Source organism: Falco biarmicus, chromosome 7 (assembly GCF_023638135.1).
Source record: "Falco biarmicus isolate bFalBia1 chromosome 7, bFalBia1.pri, whole genome shotgun sequence".
Taxonomy (NCBI): domain Eukaryota; kingdom Metazoa; phylum Chordata; class Aves; order Falconiformes; family Falconidae; genus Falco; species Falco biarmicus.
Genome location: NC_079294.1, coordinates 23,603,412 through 23,624,040, shown reverse-complemented (window position 1 = coordinate 23,624,040; position 20,629 = coordinate 23,603,412). Strand labels below are relative to the sequence as shown.

General features: G+C 35.8%; 1 protein-coding gene across 3 annotated transcripts in view; it reads right to left on the bottom strand.

Moving 5' to 3' along the window:
* UBR1 (ubiquitin protein ligase E3 component n-recognin 1) overlaps positions 1 to 20,629 on the bottom strand; it is a 75,554-nt gene that overhangs the window by 5,518 nt on the left and 49,407 nt on the right. For all 3 annotated transcript variants that reach the window (XM_056346299.1, XM_056346301.1, XM_056346300.1), the window contains exons 30-42: positions 19,577 to 19,782; positions 16,141 to 16,234; positions 13,535 to 13,687; positions 12,969 to 13,066; positions 12,227 to 12,320; positions 10,768 to 10,916; positions 7,721 to 7,776; positions 7,289 to 7,385; positions 6,289 to 6,356; positions 5,249 to 5,399; positions 4,310 to 4,397; positions 2,565 to 2,698; positions 1,237 to 1,345 (exon numbers count right to left, since the gene is read on the bottom strand). In XM_056346299.1, the coding sequence (XP_056202274.1) occupies positions 1,237 to 1,345; positions 2,565 to 2,698; positions 4,310 to 4,397; positions 5,249 to 5,399; positions 6,289 to 6,356; positions 7,289 to 7,385; positions 7,721 to 7,776; positions 10,768 to 10,916; positions 12,227 to 12,320; positions 12,969 to 13,066; positions 13,535 to 13,687; positions 16,141 to 16,234; positions 19,577 to 19,782 (1,497 nt within the window). The remainder of the gene's footprint in view (positions 1 to 1,236; positions 1,346 to 2,564; positions 2,699 to 4,309; positions 4,398 to 5,248; positions 5,400 to 6,288; positions 6,357 to 7,288; positions 7,386 to 7,720; positions 7,777 to 10,767; positions 10,917 to 12,226; positions 12,321 to 12,968; positions 13,067 to 13,534; positions 13,688 to 16,140; positions 16,235 to 19,576; positions 19,783 to 20,629) is intronic.

Here is a 20,629-nt window from a genome sequence, read left to right as displayed (position 1 = left end):
TACAAAAAGGAGAAGGGAGAAAGAACTGTAGCAGATGGTCAATCTAGTAAGCTTCATTTAACACATATCTCGACAATCATCAAATTTAGTCTTCTGAAAAAAGATTCTTTCAAAAAACATATGGGAACTTGCATGATGATTTGAAAACTGTTACTATTACATTAAATATGTAGCCTCCTACCTGAAACCTCTGTTTTTGACTGGGAGCACTACAATGGATTTGTTAGCCCTCGTCTAGTGAACGTTTTCTAATGTTCCCAAGCACCCATCCTCTGCGTTCTTTTATAAGCACCGTTATGTCTTTGAGTAGCCATGTATAAACGTATAAGACAATTATTTAATAATTTACTTGTGAAAATGCTATTAATTTTTAAGTAATATATACTAGAAACGCAATTAGTGGAAATAAAATTATATGTAGGGCATCATTTGACAGTTACACGGACTGTAGGTTGGAGTCAACAGCTCAAAGTCCCTAAATTGAAGGAATCCAGACAACAAAAGAGAACAAAGATAAAACACCAACAAACCAACCCACCCAACATCAAAAACTAGTGTGAGCCAGAGAATTCTGCCAAGAAAGAACCAGGGATGATCATTACTGCAACCAAGTCCTCATTCTCCAGCACAATACAGCAGGGTTATTCTCAGAGCTAGTGTGGGGGGGTGTCATGCCTGTTTATTTTAATTTGTGTTTTTCAAAGGAGAAATTTACCAGTTATTTCTTTACTGCTAGATTGCAGTGTACATAATACCTAAATTGTACAATTTAACCATTAAGCTAACTCCAGCATTCATCAGTCTATTTTGGAAATCCAGAGAACAAACAGTACGAAGCCTCACCCTGCCAGCTACATAATTTTCCATATCCTCATTTTATAGCTCATGTAATCAGCACTTTCGCTGTAGACAGATTAAAAATAGGCCAATGAACAGTAAGTGGCACACCATGAGAGCAAAGGTTTATGATAACATCTTTCTGCATGAATGATTTCATGTAGGTCTGCAAGCACTAGTCCCTTAAACTGTAATTGTTTAATGTTTGGATTACCATAAAATATAAAATGTTTTATTCTTTTAAAGTGCTTTAAAGATTCTGTATACCTCTGCACATCAAACAAATGTTTGGAACTCTAGTATGAGTTCAAGCTCAGTCATTTATTAACAAATTTGATCCAGAATTCCTATAAGGCTATCACAACAGAAAAACGTGGCCTGTCCAGTCCCAGCTAGTACCTTTGAAGCAGTGGATTTACTGTGTCCCAATATTCCTGGAAGAGCAGGAACAAATTGGTAGGTAGAGAGAGGTAACTACAAAGGGCCTTGAACTGCCCTTCTTCAGAAACTGCAAAAGAAAAACATGAACAACGGTTACAGCATTTCAATACTGCCTAATAATTCACTCAAAACTAGAAATCTCCAAATCCCTTTTCCATTGAACAATATGTATCTTACAGCTTCAGCATAGCTCCTAGCTAATAAAATTGGACGTAATTCCACTGACTTAATTGGAGCTATAATAAATTGCATTAGCTGACGATCTGCTTTAGGTTTAACAAATTTGAAAGATGTTATTAAGTAATTTTTAAGTCACACATGTCACTAATAACAGAATTCCTTGCTTAAATTATTGCCTAATAAGTAAAACATGTTAATGTAGCAGATTTCTGTACTTATGATATTTTAGCTTTCTACTATCCTTTTGGCCTGCACTGATAGTAAATTTTGCTACGATCAAGTCAGTGCTAACACATTACATAAAGTCAGGCTAGTTTAATAGTTTGCTGGGTGGTCATTCATTTGCTCTGCTACAGAAAATAGCATCGCTGATTCACCAGGAAGACTCTTCTTTATAGAATCAAAGTTCCAAACTAATGGTGAAGACAACAGCATATCCCAAAGCGCAGAGATTTTGACTCATATATAGTAATCAAATTCAAACTTAGTTCACAGTTTATATAAATCTACTTAAGATGCTGTATTTTGTTTCAGTTTTTCATAGCAATTTTGGTCCTCCTTTCCAAATAGCTTCCGTGTTTCATTGCATTTTGACAGAAGACAAAGTAATTAATTTTGGCTATAGTATCTGTAATGCATTAAATCCTTTAAGGAAAAGGTTCAAGTTTTATAATGTGCTTTATTTCTACTTGGCTCTGTTTTGCTGGATGCCTATGTCTTTAGCATTTACTGACATTAGCAACTGCACAAAAAGGTTTGTTTTTTTTTCCTAAATACACTCCAGGGTAATTCTCAGGCGATGTAATCTAAGCCCACAGAATTATCCTTAAATCACAGAATCTTTGTATCCACAAATACTTACTGTCAATACATCACTGATAATTCACATATTTGCACATACTCAGAAGTGTAGCTCCTTTCCATGCAAAGAAGACTGAGACAACTCAGCCTCTCATGCCTGCCCCTTCCTATACAAATTAATATATTCTTTTCTTTCCAAGTCTTACTTTAATGTCTTAACTATTGTGAACATTTAAAATTTCCATTCTTCCAAGAAAACAGTAAACAAAGTCAATATATAGATAGATCTGCTTTCTCATATTTACCTTGTAGTAGTTCCTCAGGTGGAGAAACTCCCAGCAAATAATGAAAAAATAAAGCAGCACAACGAAGGTAAGGCATGATGCCTTTTTTAACACAGTCCCACACAAGCCAGCCTGGAATATCCTGACTAAAGCAACTGTAATACACAAATGAGAAAATAGCTGCAGTAGTTCACAGTGCAAATCCTTCTAACACTTTCACATTTTGGCTAGCATTGGTAGAACAGCAGCTGTGTAGAATTAACACTGATGTACCCCAAATTCTGTGAAACATAGCCACCAGCACCTGACTTCCCATTTCTCCTTTGCCTAAGGAATGAGTACTAAGTTTACATAGAACACCTACATTAAACCTTCAAATCATCTCAATTTATTTTTCAGAATTCTAAAAAATAAAGAGCAGATACATAGCTGTCCATCTCTAGGTAACTCAAAATACCTGATTTAAACTGTACAATGCAGCATCACACAGAATAATTGATTCTTACACTGGTGTTTTTTTATTACCGAAAGCCAGCAATTTTTTGAAATGGTGAAAGTTTTTCATTCAGTTGGTGTTTGGAATCCAATTCAAAAAATGAGAAAACAACAAACAGACATAAATACTCTTCAGGAACAAAAAACCTAACAGAATTATAAAATTAATACCCCATACTTCATTATAGAAGTCACAACAGTAACACTCAGTTTAAAATAAAGCTATATTAATCCTTTTTTTAACAAAAATACTGGAGTGATACTCATTAATTATTCTTGTAGTTTGGGCAATATGAGCATTTACTCTAAATTTCATAGTAAATTTAACTAAATTACTGCTGAAGAACAACCTGTATTATAACATCATAGACCACTGCAAAATTATTATCCAGACTGTGCTGTTTAAGGTCAGAGTTAGAAGACAACAGCGCATACATAGAAATGAACACAACTACTAAAAGTTGCTGTAGAAGGCAACACCAGAAGTTTCAGAGCTGGGTTGCCTAATCTTTGGCATTTACTTCTGTACCTAGGCATCTCAGTACAGTGACCTGATTTTCCAAAATACGCAGCACCTACAGTTGGGCTCTAAGCTCATGCCTTCGAAAAATTACTCCTATTAATTAAATACCAAATTTTCAATATTTAGAAATGTATTGACTTAAAACTTCTAGGTAAATGGGTAGCGCTGTCAGTCCCTGAGAAACATACCTTTGCAACTAGCTTTGGTGAAGATAAACAAAAGCAGAACATGCAGAGGGTGAATCTGTATTTTCTAGTTTATTTCACATGCAAATACTGAAGTACTACAGAGTCTGTAGCTATATCTATCAAAAATAGTCTGAAAAGATGGCCACTGACTCTCTAACAAATAAGCAACTGTGCTTGGCTTTACACTTCTCCCCCTTCTATAGTAGAACCATTTCCTTTTTTCTGGCTTCCATCTATAACTGAGATATCTAAAAAAACCCACAAAAACAATCAAGGCAAAGAAAAAATAACTACTATAGTTAGTGGTTGTATTCCTCTCCAGAATGGATAACAGGTATTTTTTCATCCTTAGACTAAGAATTTACTGTTGTCCACAAAAAGTAGCTATATTAACTAAAAGTGTTCCCTTCAACAGTTTCCTTTTTTTCAGCATTCAGGAGTATGGGAAGAAAGCACAAGGCATTGTATTTCCCCCCCTCCCCCGTTCCCTCCACCGTTTGGGTTAATCCCTGTGGATTGCCATCTTTCCAGGGGAACGCAATGCTGTAACTGCTACTTACCCACTGGTGTACTGGCAAACCTCTCTACAGAAGGACTGTGCAGACCGTGCCTCCTCACTGTTGTCAGATGATTGAGCAGTAGGGGATTCTGCACACAAAAAGATGAATCCCACTGTAAATGCACTGCATTTATGACACATCCTGGGCTCTTTTTTTTAAAAAAAATTGCATTACAGAAGTATTTCCACTTTGTTTTGCCTAATTCTTTTCTATTTGATGTTTTTACCGTAACAAATATTCTCCTAAAACTGCATGCTGTAAAGAACAATCAGGATTACTACCTTATTGCTTATCTTCATGTAAAAACTGCTTCCTTCCCCAGAACTCCTGAAGTTATTGCCCTACATAGATTAAGCTAAAGGTTTGTTACATGTTGCGGTGGTTTGGGTTTTTAATTCCCATCATGCTTAAGAAAACGGAAAGTAGTAGCTAGGGAGCCTGCAGATTACTGACAGTTTTTAACAGTAGTAGGAAATACAGAGAAAAGTTAAATTAAATTAAAAGTTAAATCCTATCAGTTTATAGGATTCTGTACTTCAGCTCTGGTTATTTACTAGGTTGAAGTGTAAAGATAAGTTTATTTCCCGAATGCATACTGTCACTGTACAGCTCAGAATGCTGCTGCTGGGCACAGCTTTGCTTCTCCTGCAGGGTGTGAAGAGGGGAAGTTACCACTGTGAAATGACTGACTTGACCAAGTACTGATATATCAACAACTACTTTATTTTCTTAGGCTAAGCACACACAATTGAAATAATAAAATGCTCTGAAAATTATGTAGTTCTATTTGTTTTACCAGAAAACAGTTATTACTACCTAGCACAAGCTGTCATTTATTACGTGGACGTTTATACCTGGAAGACACTAATAGTGTCCATTCATTATTTTTAAGAAACTGTATGAAAATGCCAGAAGAATCCAACCCAAATGCACCTCTACCTGTTGCTGAAGAGACGACAATTTGCGTTATGTGTGCCAGTGTTGTCAGATGGAAGAGGTAGAGGTGGTTATAGGCTGAGCTAATTGATGAAGGTTGCAAGTCTACAGCATCCTCCCAGTATAAAGATGGAAAGGACAGCACAACTGCCACCTACAGTGAAAGGAGCAAATATTAAACTAACAGAAGTTTGGTAAGATCTACATGAGTAACAGAATTTACATTCTCACTATATATTTCATTTCTGTAGTCAATTTAAATACGTTCATTTATCTTGCTAGCTTTAATTCACAAAGCATAGTAAAAACTCATTGGAAAATCTTAACCATTTGTGCCTCTAGCACGTAGGATATAAATCCACTGTAATGGCCAGTTTAGAGATACACCAAGAAATCTTGTCCAGTTCCTAGAAAGCTTAATTTCTGGTTTTTGACATAGGACAAAACACATCTTTTTTTTTTTTTTTTTTCGAAGTGAGACCAAGCATTAGTTAGAGAGGCAACCAGGGCAAAACAGGTTTTATTCTGGTGGATTTGGTTTTTTCTTTGTTTCTGTTTTGTTGGCTTTTTTGTTGTGTGGGTTTGTGGGGGTTTTTTAAACAGTAAAAGAAACTATAATACAGATTTGTATTAAGAACAGAAAGACGAGGCTAAGGAGAGTTACAGACGGTAAGGGGTGTGAATGTGAGAAAATCAGAAGGTATGAGAGGCCTATTGAGGCAAAGGGAAAGCGAGGGGAAACAAGCAGAGTGGTGCATTTCTCAGGGTTTTTTTTGAGGCTTAATAGCAGTGATGGTGGTAGAAAGATGACTGAGACTGCAAGCATGGCATTTATTAAGAGTGAGACAGCAAAGACTTAAGGTAGAAGAACAGCAGAACTAAAAGTAAACACTCCTATATAGCAGCCATATGTAGTCATTTGCTTGTATGCAATGCTCATGTATAATCATTTGACTCTGCAGGACTATCTTCAGGGTAAAGTACACAAAAATCCATGTTAAAAAAAAAAGTATTAATATGAAGAATAAAATGAACCTGCTTACCAAAATGTGGAACATATCTACTTCTAAGAGGGATGGAGTGTCCTCCACTTTAAAGTTTGGTAGAAGAACTACAAAATAAAGATATCAATTATTCATTTGATATTATTTTCTTCTTTTGGATTGCACTACAATATCAGAATCTGATTTTACAGCTTCTATCATTTCTGTGTTTTCATAAAAAAATGTTCAAGTCTCTGAACTAAGAAGTATCTGTTTAATTAACTGCCTACCACTTACTTAATCGTGCATCTCTAGCTATTTCCACATGACCAACCAGTTCACAATTTTAATAACTGTATCTTAAAAATTCTGAGATAAAAATCCTCAATTATTTCTCCAGCTCTAATAAAGCCAACACAAGGTGTTAAGGTTGTGAAGTCCACAAGCGTACTTAGGCGCTGCAACACTAGAGGCCTCACAACCTAGCCCAAAACAAAAGCCTGTACCACACCTAAGAATCCTACTGAATAAAAGGGAAGTCAAAGTGGGATTCACAAAGGCCACCATGCTAACTTAATCAGTAAGAAACACGGAGGATAGCTATGGGTCTCAAACTAGCTCTCCTTGAGACCATAATATCTTAAACTAGGCTGCTAGCAGTCCTTTAAAAGTATTGAAAAGATGAAATCTCACAATTACTAAAGAATAGCACCTGTTTTGTCACTTTATCCACCTGTCTGGCAAAGAATCTGAGTAATTTGGAACATTACCAGAACTAGATTGTTCACCACTGTAAATATTCCAGATTACCTAGGCCTGGAGATAGTCAAATCTAGGACAGAGGACATTTTGAGCAATTCTGTGATACAGAGCTGGGTTAACAGAATTATTGATTACTTCATTTCAAGGAATACTCCGTGATTTCAGGCAACATTAGAGAAACTGAAGTTAACTGTTGTCAGTAGTCTAACCTTTGCTCCTGTGTTTTATTAATGTGTGTGCCATTTTGCAATAGAAGCTTCTGCAACAACAAAGGTAGTAAAGAAAAGGAATACAATACCTCCTAGAAGACGAATCAGATGTTTCTGAATCAGGACCTGTGGTGATGTTGTTCTCTGAGCAGCTGCAAACTGCACTAATGCTTTAAGGCCACTGTGCTAGAGCGCAAGAGAAAAATGGTTGGACAGAAAAAAGGAAAGATACAATAGTGAAATAAAGCTGTAAAAACATATCTACTTCTATGGACAGAAAACACATTGTTAAGTTAATTTAATATGAACTTCCATGTAGAAGTAGAAATATTTTTCTTCCAAAATGCTCTTTATGTTATCAAACTAAAAATTTTGCGAGTTATCCCTCAACAGAGAACAATCTTTATGTTAGCAGTTGCAAAAGTTTTTATTTTTTTTATATATATATATATATATGCATGTGTATTATATAGTTGCAAACTTTTTCTCTAAAACGTATTGCGTATCTTACTTGCCCATACCTGTCTATTTTGTAGAGATCCAAATAAGGGCTTGCCTTCTGTTTCCAAGAGGTTTTCTTAAAATTAAACACAGAAAGAATTAAGCTGGTTTGTTCCACACAAACTAATATAACATTTATGTTTGAATACACTTAGTCCAAGATTAATTCATTCTTAGTGTATGTACTACTTTTAAAGTTCAACTTTATTGTGATAAGAGAATTCTCTTGAAAATTCTATCTTAAATGGTACTTAATGTTTCCCAGATAAATGCTTGCAACAAGCTTCTAAAAGACATTTGGTTCTCAGATCTTGCTAACTAGGGATTTAAAGGAACACCATTTCACATGAATAGCAAGCCATTCTACAATTTTTGTTGCATTTTTTTCAGTCACCCTTAAACAGTGCTCAGAAACCTCTGGGTATGTTTCCAGGGATGCTATACAGCCATCTTACCCTCAGATTTGCACTACTGCATTTGACTGTAGTTTCAATAGCTGTTTGAAAACAAAATGTCCAGGCTAAAAGAGAATTCAGCTTTCCTCCCTGAGTGCATTGGCTCTGAAGGGATAATAAAGAGAAAATAAGCCAATAAAAATAAGAAACCAAATTAACTTAATTGAGTAAAAAAGGTATAATTTAAAATGTTTTTGTGCTTTAGTGACTTATTAGTGATATATCAGTACGCTTCCAAGATCTCAGAAATTGTCTTGTGATGTTTTCATTTGGTTTATTTGGGGGTGGTGTTGTTATTATTTGTTTGTTTTAACCACCTCTAACAAAAAGTGAAAGTGTTTTAACTTAGAAATTCCATATTTCAGTTTAACACACAACATGTGGAGCTGCTGAGGAAACATGGGAAAAAAAACAAACAGATTTGTACTTTTAAGTGTCTGCTTTAGGCAATAAAAGCAATTCACATCCCTTGGGTCAGTGATGCTTTGAACCTCCTCTAGAGACTCCATTAACGACAGGTAGCTAAGGTTCCTTGCTTGCATGCCCACTGTGCTGGGTTTGGTTGGGACAGAGTTAGTTTTCTTCATAGCAGCTAGTATGGGCTATGTTTTGGATTTGTGGTGAAAACAGCATTTTAGTTATTGCTGAGCAGTGCTTACACAGAGTCAAGGACTCTTCTGCTTCTCACCCCACCCCACCAGCAGGTAAGCTGGGGGTGCACCAGAAGTTGGGAGAGGACACAGCTGACCCCAACTGACCAAAAGGATTTTCCATACCATATGGTATCATGCCCAGCATATAAAGCTGCGGGAAGAAGGAAGTGGAGGAACATATGGAGTGATGCTGTTTGTCTTCCCAAGTAACCATTATGCATGATGGAGACCAGCTTTCCTGGAGGTGGCAGAACACTGCCTGCCAATGGGAAGTGGAGAATTAATTCCTTGGTTTGCTTTGCTTGTGCGTGTGGCTTTTGCTTTACTTATTAAGCTGTCTTTACCTCAGCCCACAAGTTTTCTCACTTTTAGTCTTCTGACTCTCTCCCCATCCCGCTGGGGGGAGCGAGTGAACGGCTGTATGGGGCTTAGCTGCCAGCTGGCGTTAAACCATGACAGCCCTTTCTGGTGCTCAACATGGGGCTCAAAGGGTTCAAGATAACAACAAATTTGATTGGAACGTGCCAGATCAAATATATAACTGTTACTGCTGTTTAGCTATTAATTGGCAGGCTCCTGTGGTTGCCATGGGGCTTGACTTGCCTTACTGTATATTATTCTAGCGCTCATTAGTGGCTGCTTTTTGCTTCCACTGCTTGCTGTACTGCTTATCGTCTTTGCTGTGCCTGAGAACTTTTTGATAACAGTAATGGCCATGTGCCATATGGTTTTAATAATGCACCCTATGACAAGATTCAAAAGCAGCATACTAGAAGCTACATAGGCAGTTTTGCTTTACAATTTCATGGAAGCCTGCTCTATTTGTAAACAAAAATGAACACAAGGAATTGGTGTGGCCTAGGATAGGTCAGACTGTCACAGCAGTCCCTCTGGTTTTATAATCTTGGCCTGGTTAAGACATCTGAATTTTCTACTTCTGAACTAGGCCTTCGATAACATGTCTGTGATAACAGTTATTGCATTTATACACTTGCTGGCAAACTCATCCCTGACAGCCAAGATCCTTTTTTATATATCAAATTGAAACAATCTGCACAGCATTAGGTGCATTAACGTTAACAGAGCTGAGTGACTTCCAGTCCTTCCCCGACTCATTGAAAAAACACTGATCAAACCCAACACTAAACCGATGTAATCAGTTTTCATGACTAATCCTGCCTTATCAGAATATTCCCAATTCTCCTAAAAACCTTTTGAACACTTGATACTCCAGTTGAGTCAAGTCCACTATAGATTTAAGAGAGACTACACTAGTATCTCAACAGCTTCAGCAGAAAAAATGTCATACATGGCCAATCCTATTTGTGGAGAGGTACAATTACATTCTTCATTCCTTCAGTATGCATTTCAGACTTTCCTCTTGCTTCTCTCCCTGCCTGGAATCCACTACAGACTTCTAGACAGCTTCGCGTTTATTGCACAAACTTCTTTGTGTATATAGTACAGAAATGAAAAGAGAGTGACTGCTAAACAAGCACATTATCCCCAAAAATGCCATCATTTTTATGGTAATTATATTGCCTTCAAAAATAAATTCATGCCAGAGAATTTTTGGGGTTGTTCGCATTTTTTTTTTCTACCAGATATATGCTTAGCAATTTCAGAATATGGAAGACTATTTCTTCTACAGTTTCCATGATAATTCTTTGACAACACAGACAAAATGAAGTGAGGGAGTACTGTTTCATAGCTGTTAGATATTTAGCTATGTAGGAGATGGATACAGCTCAATGATCTTTAGAAGCCTGAAGATATTCATTGAACATGCCTAATATTACAATTAGTAACATGGAACATGTCACTCCCTGCTGTGACAATATGATAATAGATTATCATTCTATTATTACATATGCAATTACATATAAGTTGTTATACTACAGCATTGCCTTTATTTATGTAGAACTGTTATTATTATTCATACAATCAGTTATTCTTTACCTATACACTGGATGGTAAAAGCACATGTGCTCCAGGTCATCATAGGAATCCTGTAATCAGCTTCATTTGGAGCAACTTTTAGCCCAACTCTATAAATGGTGGTGGCAAAGAGAATAAGCATCTCCTTGATACTGCTTGAGTATTTTACTCTGCAAAATCAAGCCAAGATAAATTCAGTCTGAATTATTAAGAGAGCTTATTACTTTGTTAGCGATTGATTGACCAGTAAGTCTAAGTTACTTATGAAAGAATTCTTGACTACAAAGGCCTTCTGTCTGTACAGAGGTGACAAAAATCACTAGTTTCCAGTAGTAAACAAGTACCTTGACATGACAGGCTCTACAAATTGAGAGATTAAGAGCTGTCAGGTTAGAAGGAGTCTATTTCTATATACTGTATTATAACCTGCATTCAAAAAATATAAACATTTTAACCATGTAAAATACAACGAAAAAACCAGATGCGAATAAGAGTATAATTATAAGTGCTGGAGAGAATATGTATCCCATCTCATAAGGCACCAGAAATGGGAAGAAAGACATTTCAAACGTGTTTTAAAACACATTTTTTAACGTTTCCTATCTTTTCAACTGACATTGGGTTAGTTTACGTAAATGCAGTTATATCAGAAAAATGCCTAGGCAAAAACACGTACAGGTTTAATGGCTTGTGTTTTTCCAAAATCATTCACAGAATTTCTAAACAGAAATATTTAATATTCATATTAATTCTCCAAATCTCTACAGCCAAAACAACTGTACTATGAAGTCTGGGGTTTAGCCAGGCTCATACTTAAATGCCACACCGTTTAAAGGAAAACTATAATTTTTTTCCACGGAGACCAGTTACCAAGAAAGAATTTGATTCAACTTTCTGATGACCATTTTACAAATAGCAGATATTTCCAAGTACTTTGCGTAACTATGATGTCAGTCAGAAGCAGAGTACTTCTAGTATGATCTAAAAAGATAACAGACTTGAAAACTATCTATTAATTCATTCTGGTTTAGTGGATGAGTGCTTTTGCCCACTGGGATAGAAACAGGACAACACAGCCCTATTCCTTTGACTAACCTATGTTACATTATTGCATCCAAACCCAAGTGAAATCTATCCCTGAAACTGACATCTAGCAGGAAAATTAAGGCAAACAGACATTAAATAAAACTTGCCTAGAGGCACAGGAAGTGACCCAAATAATTGGAACTATGGATTAGAAGATTCCAGACTCCTAGCTTTTTGCCAGCAATGTAAGAACTACCAGACTGGATTTGACCAAGCGGTCCATCTAGAGCTGTATATATCTGATATTCAGTGAATGCTAAAGGAAGAGTTTAAGTAAGCCCATATTCAGACCAAGCAAATCATATGCCTTTCCTTCAATACAAATCCTGAAGCCTATCTAGGTCATTTTAGGGAGAATTAGCATAATGCAGAGAGCACTTCCAGTAACACTTACGAAGACTGAACTCCAAAACTAAGGATGGAATGGAATTCCAAAGCAGAGTTCCCCATTCCCTTGCTGGTGAAAGCTGGAAGATTTTGTTTCTCTCCTTCCAGGAAAAAAAAAAAATTACATCCACATTAAAAAACAAAGAAGTTGCTACAGTTTATACTGCAGTCTAACAGAAGTGAGACATCTTTTTATTTTAAACTGGTTTGAAAATAATTGTAAACAGACCTCACCAGCCAGACTGCCTTCTAACCCTCATCCTTAAGTAACATTTTCTTCTATTCCCAGAAATATGAGGATTAAAAGTAGTGCTTTACTGGTGAGGAAAAAGAACTTTCCTGCATTACAGGAGTCAAAGGAATATGTTGATTCTTTGTACTTTCTGTTTTCTAAACATTCATACATATTTTTATTTTGACCTTTTAAATTTATTTTTTCTCTTTTTTTACCAAAGTCAACACAAAAGTTTAACTCTGATTGTTAGTTGGTGGCTGTCCTCTCCAAGTGTACATAATTTTGTTCTACAGGAAAGATGGAAAGGATTTAACAGAAACTAGAAAATTGGTGAGGGCACTGTGAAACCAAGACATCAGCTCAGAAAGGGCTGTGACTTTATCCCCAGCTTTATTTGATACTGTCTTCATTGATAGCAAAATGTAGTCTTTGAAGTTTCATCTTGGTATTAGTTAAAACATGTACTAGCATATTAGAAATCCCACAGAATAGCTTCAAAATTAAGGTAACAAACCTTTGGCATTTTTCACACTGTAGCCTGATATCCTGACTATGATAATCTCCATCCACCTAGCCAGGGACAGAATTTGAGCTACTGCCTCTGCATCCTCACTGAAAACAGAAACAGAAAGCAGGTTTTACTTTAACACTCAAAGAAACACCATATCTTCAAAAACTGAAGACAGATTTAGATCAAAAGACATGAACTCAGTATTTGCAGTTTTGCTGGCTTTGTAAATTTTAAGCAAACAGTGCAAAATGAAGTGTTAGGCTAAATACTAGATAGATCTCTGTACTTCCTCATTTGATATCAGCTCCAAAAACTAGCCACTCCAAAAATGCTACTTTTTAAATACATATTAAAAACACCCACTTTACTACCAGAAGCAGTACATTTGGCTGAATAGTCAATAAGGAGATATGTAGTCTTTTACACAGATTAGGAAGGTCAGCCCAAGCTTTCTTTCCAAAAATTTGAAAAGCCAATCAGCCTCGAAGTAATTTTTAATTTTGTTTGTTTGTTTGGGGGGGAGGTAGGTTGTTTTTAATTTAAAGGCTATGCAATCTGGTATAATTCACCTGTTAATTTTCTGAGCCTGCAATGGAACGATAGGAATCACAGTATTGCACAGAGATTTGCAAAGTGGACAAAGATACTCTCCATTCTCCAAGTCAAATATCTGTTCAACATGCAGACGTTGTCGAAAGTTTAGCTGCATGGCTTCAAAGTACCTACAACATTGAAAAGGAAATTACTAGAAAGTGAAATGGCACAAATGTAACATGAAAACAAACATTCAAATAATTAAAAGTGTTATTATCTAGCAAATACCTATCCAAGCCAACAAACAAGTCTTTTCCTTTGATTTATAATTCTTTCATGTGCTTGGATGTGAAAATAAAATAAAACCTTTGAATACATGGATGAACTCATGCAAAAATGCATGGTATACCAGTCATGCAAAAATGATGGCAACTTCTCCTTGCTTTTAAGATCCTTCTAAATGTCATTAACATTTTTACAGACAAGCAGTCTTTAGATTTTCTACCCTTCTCTCAACATCTTCAACAACACAATGAAACTCTGTACCTACTATCTCTCATATGCAACTCATACGGTAAGTTTTAAACAGGGATTGTACATGTTTTTATTTAATTTTAGGAAAAACTACTGGCAACATTGCATGAATGAATAACCAGCTATTAATGTCAATGACTGAGCCTCATGACTAGACAATGAAACTGTAGCCTTCTTTTAACAGAGAAGATAATTTATATTACAATACCACAGTTGAGCTATTTTAAACTCAAAAGGAAACTAAGAAAACAATTGTGATCTTTATACAGATTTCATTATAGTTTTGCCGTCTCAGTGGATTCAGTAAGCCTTCAAATTTCATTAATGTCTCAGCGGTATTATTAGGAACAAAAAAATGCAACATTCAGATCATCTTGCCCGGAGACAAGCAACTAAATTCAGTACTCATGTTCAGACTGGGTATGTAGTATCTTAAAAGACAGATAGGAAATAATCTAACTTCTGTACTAAGGTAGGTAGCTAGATTATTTTTTTCTTTAAATTTTACATCTTAAGTGAAAAAAATAAAATCCCACTTATATAGTAAAGAGAAAGTGTGCGTGCAGCAGGGGCATCTGCAGAAGTTCTTGAGATTACAGAATATTTAGGATAGTACTCTGTTACAATCAACGAAAGCATACATTTACTTCACCACAAACAACTATGTTTTTGCAAGCAACTCCTCTTCCTGCTACATGGCAACTACAAAGATACTCAGTTCATTTGAACTTGTACTGTTCTAGAGAGTATTCTGCTGTATTTTTAGGCTGCACAGATACTCTAGAAAGGTGTGGCAGGCATTGTTTGGAGGAATATTAGTAAGTTAGAATGTCTGTTATGTAATAAATAAAAGACTATACTCAAACCTTCTGTGCCATCCCGTATGAGAAGAGCCTGTTGTCCATTTTAATCCCATACACCCATACAGCAAGTCATCTTTTCTTAAAAAGAGCAAGGGAACTGAGCTCCAATGTTGCACTACTTAGATCTATGCAGATGTAGATGGATCTGCCAAGAGCAGATGTATTATACTCAAGGAACATACTTCCGTATCATTTGAAGTGTGTGCACCTATTTATTTTGTACTCATGTTGTATTGTTAAAAAATATAGACACATATTTATAGGAAAGTAATAATAAGCACTAGAAGTTTAGTCAGATTTTTTTTTTTTTGAAGTAAAATGGCACAAACACAAACAACAAACCTCAAGAGACTGTTTATATCATATAACAATACAATGTAGCTTGCAATTGCATGACCCAACTATCTTTATCTGTTGATAATGTTTCAGTGGGATTATTTCTATTATTATTTCCCACTATTTATCTTGTTTAGACTTGCCAGACCTTTGTGGAGTCAAATGCTGAGAGCATTAGTTCTGATGTCCATAATCCTACAAATGTAGCTGCAACCAGGCTGACTATATTCTGCAGGCTAAGTAACTCCATCTTTTAATATTTCAGGTTTCATTCTAATCCAACACATCTGGTCTAAACTGTGGGCTCCCATCAACAACAGAAATCACTAGATCAATTGCTTAAAGTTTTTAAGTACTGCATCAACTCTTCCCTCTTACTTTTTATAGTAAGGGTTTGTTCACTGACAGAGGAGGGGTGGGGAACAAATATTGAGAGATTTAACCATTCATATTCTGTTCTGAATGCTGGATTCTCATCTAAAGACTCAGTGGAGTAAGTCAGCTGCATCTTTTAAGTACTGACCTGGTGACGGACTTTCAAAGTACTGTTGCTATAGAAAGCTCACCTGGAAGATTTCTACTGGTTCTCATTGGATTGTTAAAAATAAGCCTACTACATACGATTTCTTATCCTTGACCAATTTTACTCCATTGGTTTTAGTTGCATAAATTCGTAAGTCCTTAGAGATTCTTCTTTGGGTCATAGAAAGCACTAAAAACTTTGATGATGATTTTCTTCAAGTCAAAACTTCTCTTGTGCCATATTTCATTTTTGATGAGTACAAATAGTTCTGATTCCTTAATTACATCTCCACTTACTGTACTGTGCTTTTAGCATTCACTTATATGTTTTGGAAAATAAATTAATACAAAAAAAACATTAAAAGGCTGCAAAGATACATCCTTACTTCTGCCAGCAGGCTGCGTGCATCACATGACCACAGCTTCCTGTGTGAGTCCCACAAGGTAAGTCAGGGTGCATGAAGAGAGGATCTAGCGTATCTAGAAAGATGCAGCAGAAAGAAATTACTTAAAGAACAGTAACGTAACTTCCCATCGGTACGAACAGATATGAGCACTGAACATAAGCCTTCGGATTTTATTTTCCTGCAGTTTGCACATTAAAATCCCTTTTGGCTAGCTTTTCCAGACCAATACTCCAGCAAAGTAGTCAAGAGACAAAGCCCACTTTAACTACTGAAGGCTTTCCACTAATTACAAATGAAGAGATGACAAATAGCAAATTGGTCAAGAGAAAAAAAAAAAAAAAAAAAAAAAAAAAGAGTTCTTCAGTACTGGAATAGCTCTGTGGATGGATTCTCTATCACTGCAGTTTTTAATGTATTCATTGCTGTATTTTTAAATGAAAAAAAATAAAACTACTAAGGACAAGAAAGAGTAGGCATTCCTACAGCTAATGAGCACTGGTGAATAACAAAGCCAAGTCTATTTTTTACTAATATTTACTAATATGCAAAAATTCTTGCAGAATTCTTAACAGCAAAAACATTATGAGAATGTAATGGTGTCTTTGTGCTGCATATGCACTTGAAGTGAAATTCCATTTTCCCCTTAAAAGATACCTAAATAATGCTGAGCTGAACAACAGTAGTCCTCCCAATCTCACCTGGTGCACTGTTCATGATTTGGAACAGATACACCTGAATTTGACACAATGAAAACAAAAATAAGTAATTTTAAAAAAAACCACATAGCATCCAAATTGCACTGATAATATAATTCTATTTGACAGCAGCTGAAGCTGCTTTAAATTAAATGGAGACTGAAACAAGAAAATGAACATCGGTATAACACTAATTTGTCACTATCTGCACTTCTGCTGTGGGAACAAGCATTTTCCCACTTACTTAGATCTTGAAAGAACAAAAGCTCTTACAGGCCTACTTCTAACTGACGAGCTGCAGAGGACCACGCAGCAGAGAGTAAGTGCTATGAGTAATATCCAGAAGTGGACTTAGGAAAAGGAACTTCATTTCCTTCTATGTCCAATTCCTTCAATAGCCCAACATGTCGCTGCAGAAAGCTTACAAGTGTATCTGACTACAGGAGCATAGGATTTAATTTGTACTTCAGAGTACCACAGAAAAAAGGAAGGGGGGGAAAAAAAAAGGATGCAGTTAGTAGATGGCCTAGATAAAAAGTCTATACAGCTGGCTCAAAATTGCCATTATCAGTCACTGTTAAAAAGAAAAATGGATCAAACTGGATTCTGTATGAGTCTGTCCTGGGTCTAGGACAATTTAGTATTTTTTAATGACCCAGAAGAGGAAACACCAAACAAAACACCTTATCAAGTGACACAACTTGGTAAAGGTCTGCAAGCATGACAGAGCACAGGGTACTACCCTACAGCCCTAGAGAAATAAAAAACAATGCTGACCCTCCCTTTTCTTTAGAGTTTTTTTGATAACATTCATGAGTGCACTTCTGAACTACACGAACACAGAATTTAAAACCATTTGCTAGACAGTAGTGTCACTGAAAAAATATCTTTCAACGCTACATGCTTATTCCTTATATATTAGTTAGCTTGAATAAGCAGGATTTGAAACAATTATTGACTCAGCTTTATAATAATATATGGGCAGATACACAGAGACTGCATATTCATTATTTAATAGGTAACAGCTATTCCATTTTTTTCTGTGTTAAAATAAATATAATCCAATTTACAGGGAAAAATGACCACTAACTTTTATTTAATATTATAGCGTGCTTGAATCAAACTACTAGTTTTATGATGTAATGTAGCCACCTTGGGGTGATGACACCTAAACAACATTTGCCCAGCCTGTATATCAAGTAGGACAGAGCCAAAAAATCTAATGAGAATAGATTAGTTTACCTTCTCCTTACCCACAAAACCAGTTATCCTGGTCAAAGAATTCAGGTGGCTTACTAAGCTCCTTTCTTGACAAATTCATTTTTGACAATTCTTACTGCTTTATTGTCTGTCTTTATTTTTAGTTTATAGGACAATATAAGAAATAATTACTATCATCCAACATACTTGGCATCCAGGCTGGATGGCACACGCAAATTCTCAGAACTTTCTCATTTCACTTCTGGTTTTTTGGTGGGTTTTTTTAGACAAATACTTGTTTGCCCTTACTAGCTTTCTGAGATGTCAACTATCTACTACGATTTTAAAAAATAATTGAAGATTACACTGAAGACAATTGTTCTGATAAAACTTTCAGTATTACTTTAATAATTGCCAAGATGAATATGCTGAAGTTACCTATATATCATTTCAACTTTTCTTATCCTATTCTGGTCTGTATTTCTCTCTTGTTAAAATTAATCCTGCATCTGATCCTTAATTATTATTAATTATGCTTTTTCAAAAAAAGAGCAAAAAAAAAATCAGTGTATACTTTTCCCTTTTCCTTCTATTTACTTTACTTTCTTCCCCTTGAGTAACTGATCAAAATCTTTCTCATGTTTAAGCAGCTGTTACTTATGAAAAATTTTTGGTTTTCATTCATGCTTCCTGCTACCAATATGCTATTATGCAACTGTAACTCATTAGTTTTTATTATTTTCTTGTATTTTTTTTATTTATTCATGATTCTTGCTTACACTTTTCTGTATTTTTATTATGTTGATGTTTTTATTACTTTCTGGACATGAAAAAAAAAACCCACACACACACCCAAAACCAAACTAAACCAAAATTCAAATCAAAACAAAAAACTAACCTACAACAAAAAAACAACCATGGAAACAATACAAAACCCAAACCCTCCTGGGGCTGCCATATTGGCCTCTGATAATGTTCATACATTTCCTCCATATTGGGAAAATTTGTTGCTGTGCTTGAATAAACAGAACTTAACATTCTTGGATTTCTTCCAGAGTGACATTTACTACCAAATCTTTTAAATTTTATTAAATCTTCTTGTTAGATTAAAGCAATTTCTGATTTCCCAGGGACAAATGAAAATCTTTATGTATTTCTCATTTTTAAGTTTTAAAGCAGGGGTCCTCAAACTTTTTAAGCAGGGGGCCGGCGCTTGGATGAAGTGGCAGGCAGCCATCTGTGGCTGCTTGGTTTCCCCCACCAACCCCCGGCGGGTGTGTGTGTGTGTCTGTAAATACCGGGGGCCAGATTGAGGACCCTGGGGGGCCATATCCAGCCCGTGTGCTGTAGTTTGAGGACCCCTGTTTTAAAGCATGGATTTTATAACAATTTCAAAATTTTCACCTTTTTTTTTGTAAGCCATTTAGCGATCTGACAGAGTACAGACTTTAATGAGTTTCAAGGGGTATGACCTCTAGGTACAGAGCTGCTTGTAGTCTAGAAGAAGAAAAATTGCATACCCCCTGAGAGTTCAAGAATTCTGCTCCTATTCTGAGTTAAGGCAGTTGATTTCTGGACACAGGCAGATAATACCATGGCAGCACTTTCCAACTTTACTTCCTGCTCCTCCTGACAAAGAATACAGGTCAGAACTTCTTTCTCAGCAACAGATGGACCTCGTTTGGGACCCAAAGCAATCCTTGAGTAGTCAATTGCCGAAGACATGCTGTAAGACCATAAGTGACACAGAGATACAAAATAACCAGATGGCTTTTTCCAAGCAAACTACTTCTTCCAGGCATCTAAATATGTTGTACACTGCTAACATTCCTAGTTTTACACCGAAGTGCTTTACAAAACCAAATGATGACCAAACAATGAAGAAACACCTCAATCCTCCCTAAAATGCAGTATTCTTTAAAAACAGAAAGTAAAAGCCAGCTGAAACAGAAAAACACAATGAAATGGTTTTCATACAGTAGGAAAGTCACGAAGCTGTATTTAATGTAGATCAGATTAAATATATTTTAATCTTACAGATACGTTAAAATTGTTCCCCATTCTTAAAGAAAATATACTGGAAATGAATGCCACTACCTTAATTCAGTGGTTTGACACACAATACGCTTCCACATATTTTTTTTAAATATTCCTTATTCCAGAGTTCAACAATGATTTACAGAAAATGATTAAAAATCAAAGCACACAGAAGTGTACTTTTTTGACAACAGATATCTCTATCTTCCTGATTAGTTTTGTGCAGCCCCAAGATGACCAAAATTGTGAGTTGTATTAGGTATATTGTTGCAGCATCTCTACAACAGGAGCAACCCATAACAACAGAATTACAAACAATATAAACCAAAAGTTTTCAGTGTGAAATCAGATTTTAGAAACTAGTGAACAGAAATACCAGTGACTCGAGCTACAAGAAACATTTTCTTTGTTGCAACTTAAAGTTAAGGCATATGGGCTTTTATATTCTTTCCAAATCTAACACTTAAATATTCATGAAAGTTAGACAGTCACCTCCAAAATTACAGTGTTGTCAACTCAGCAGCTTTCTAACATAA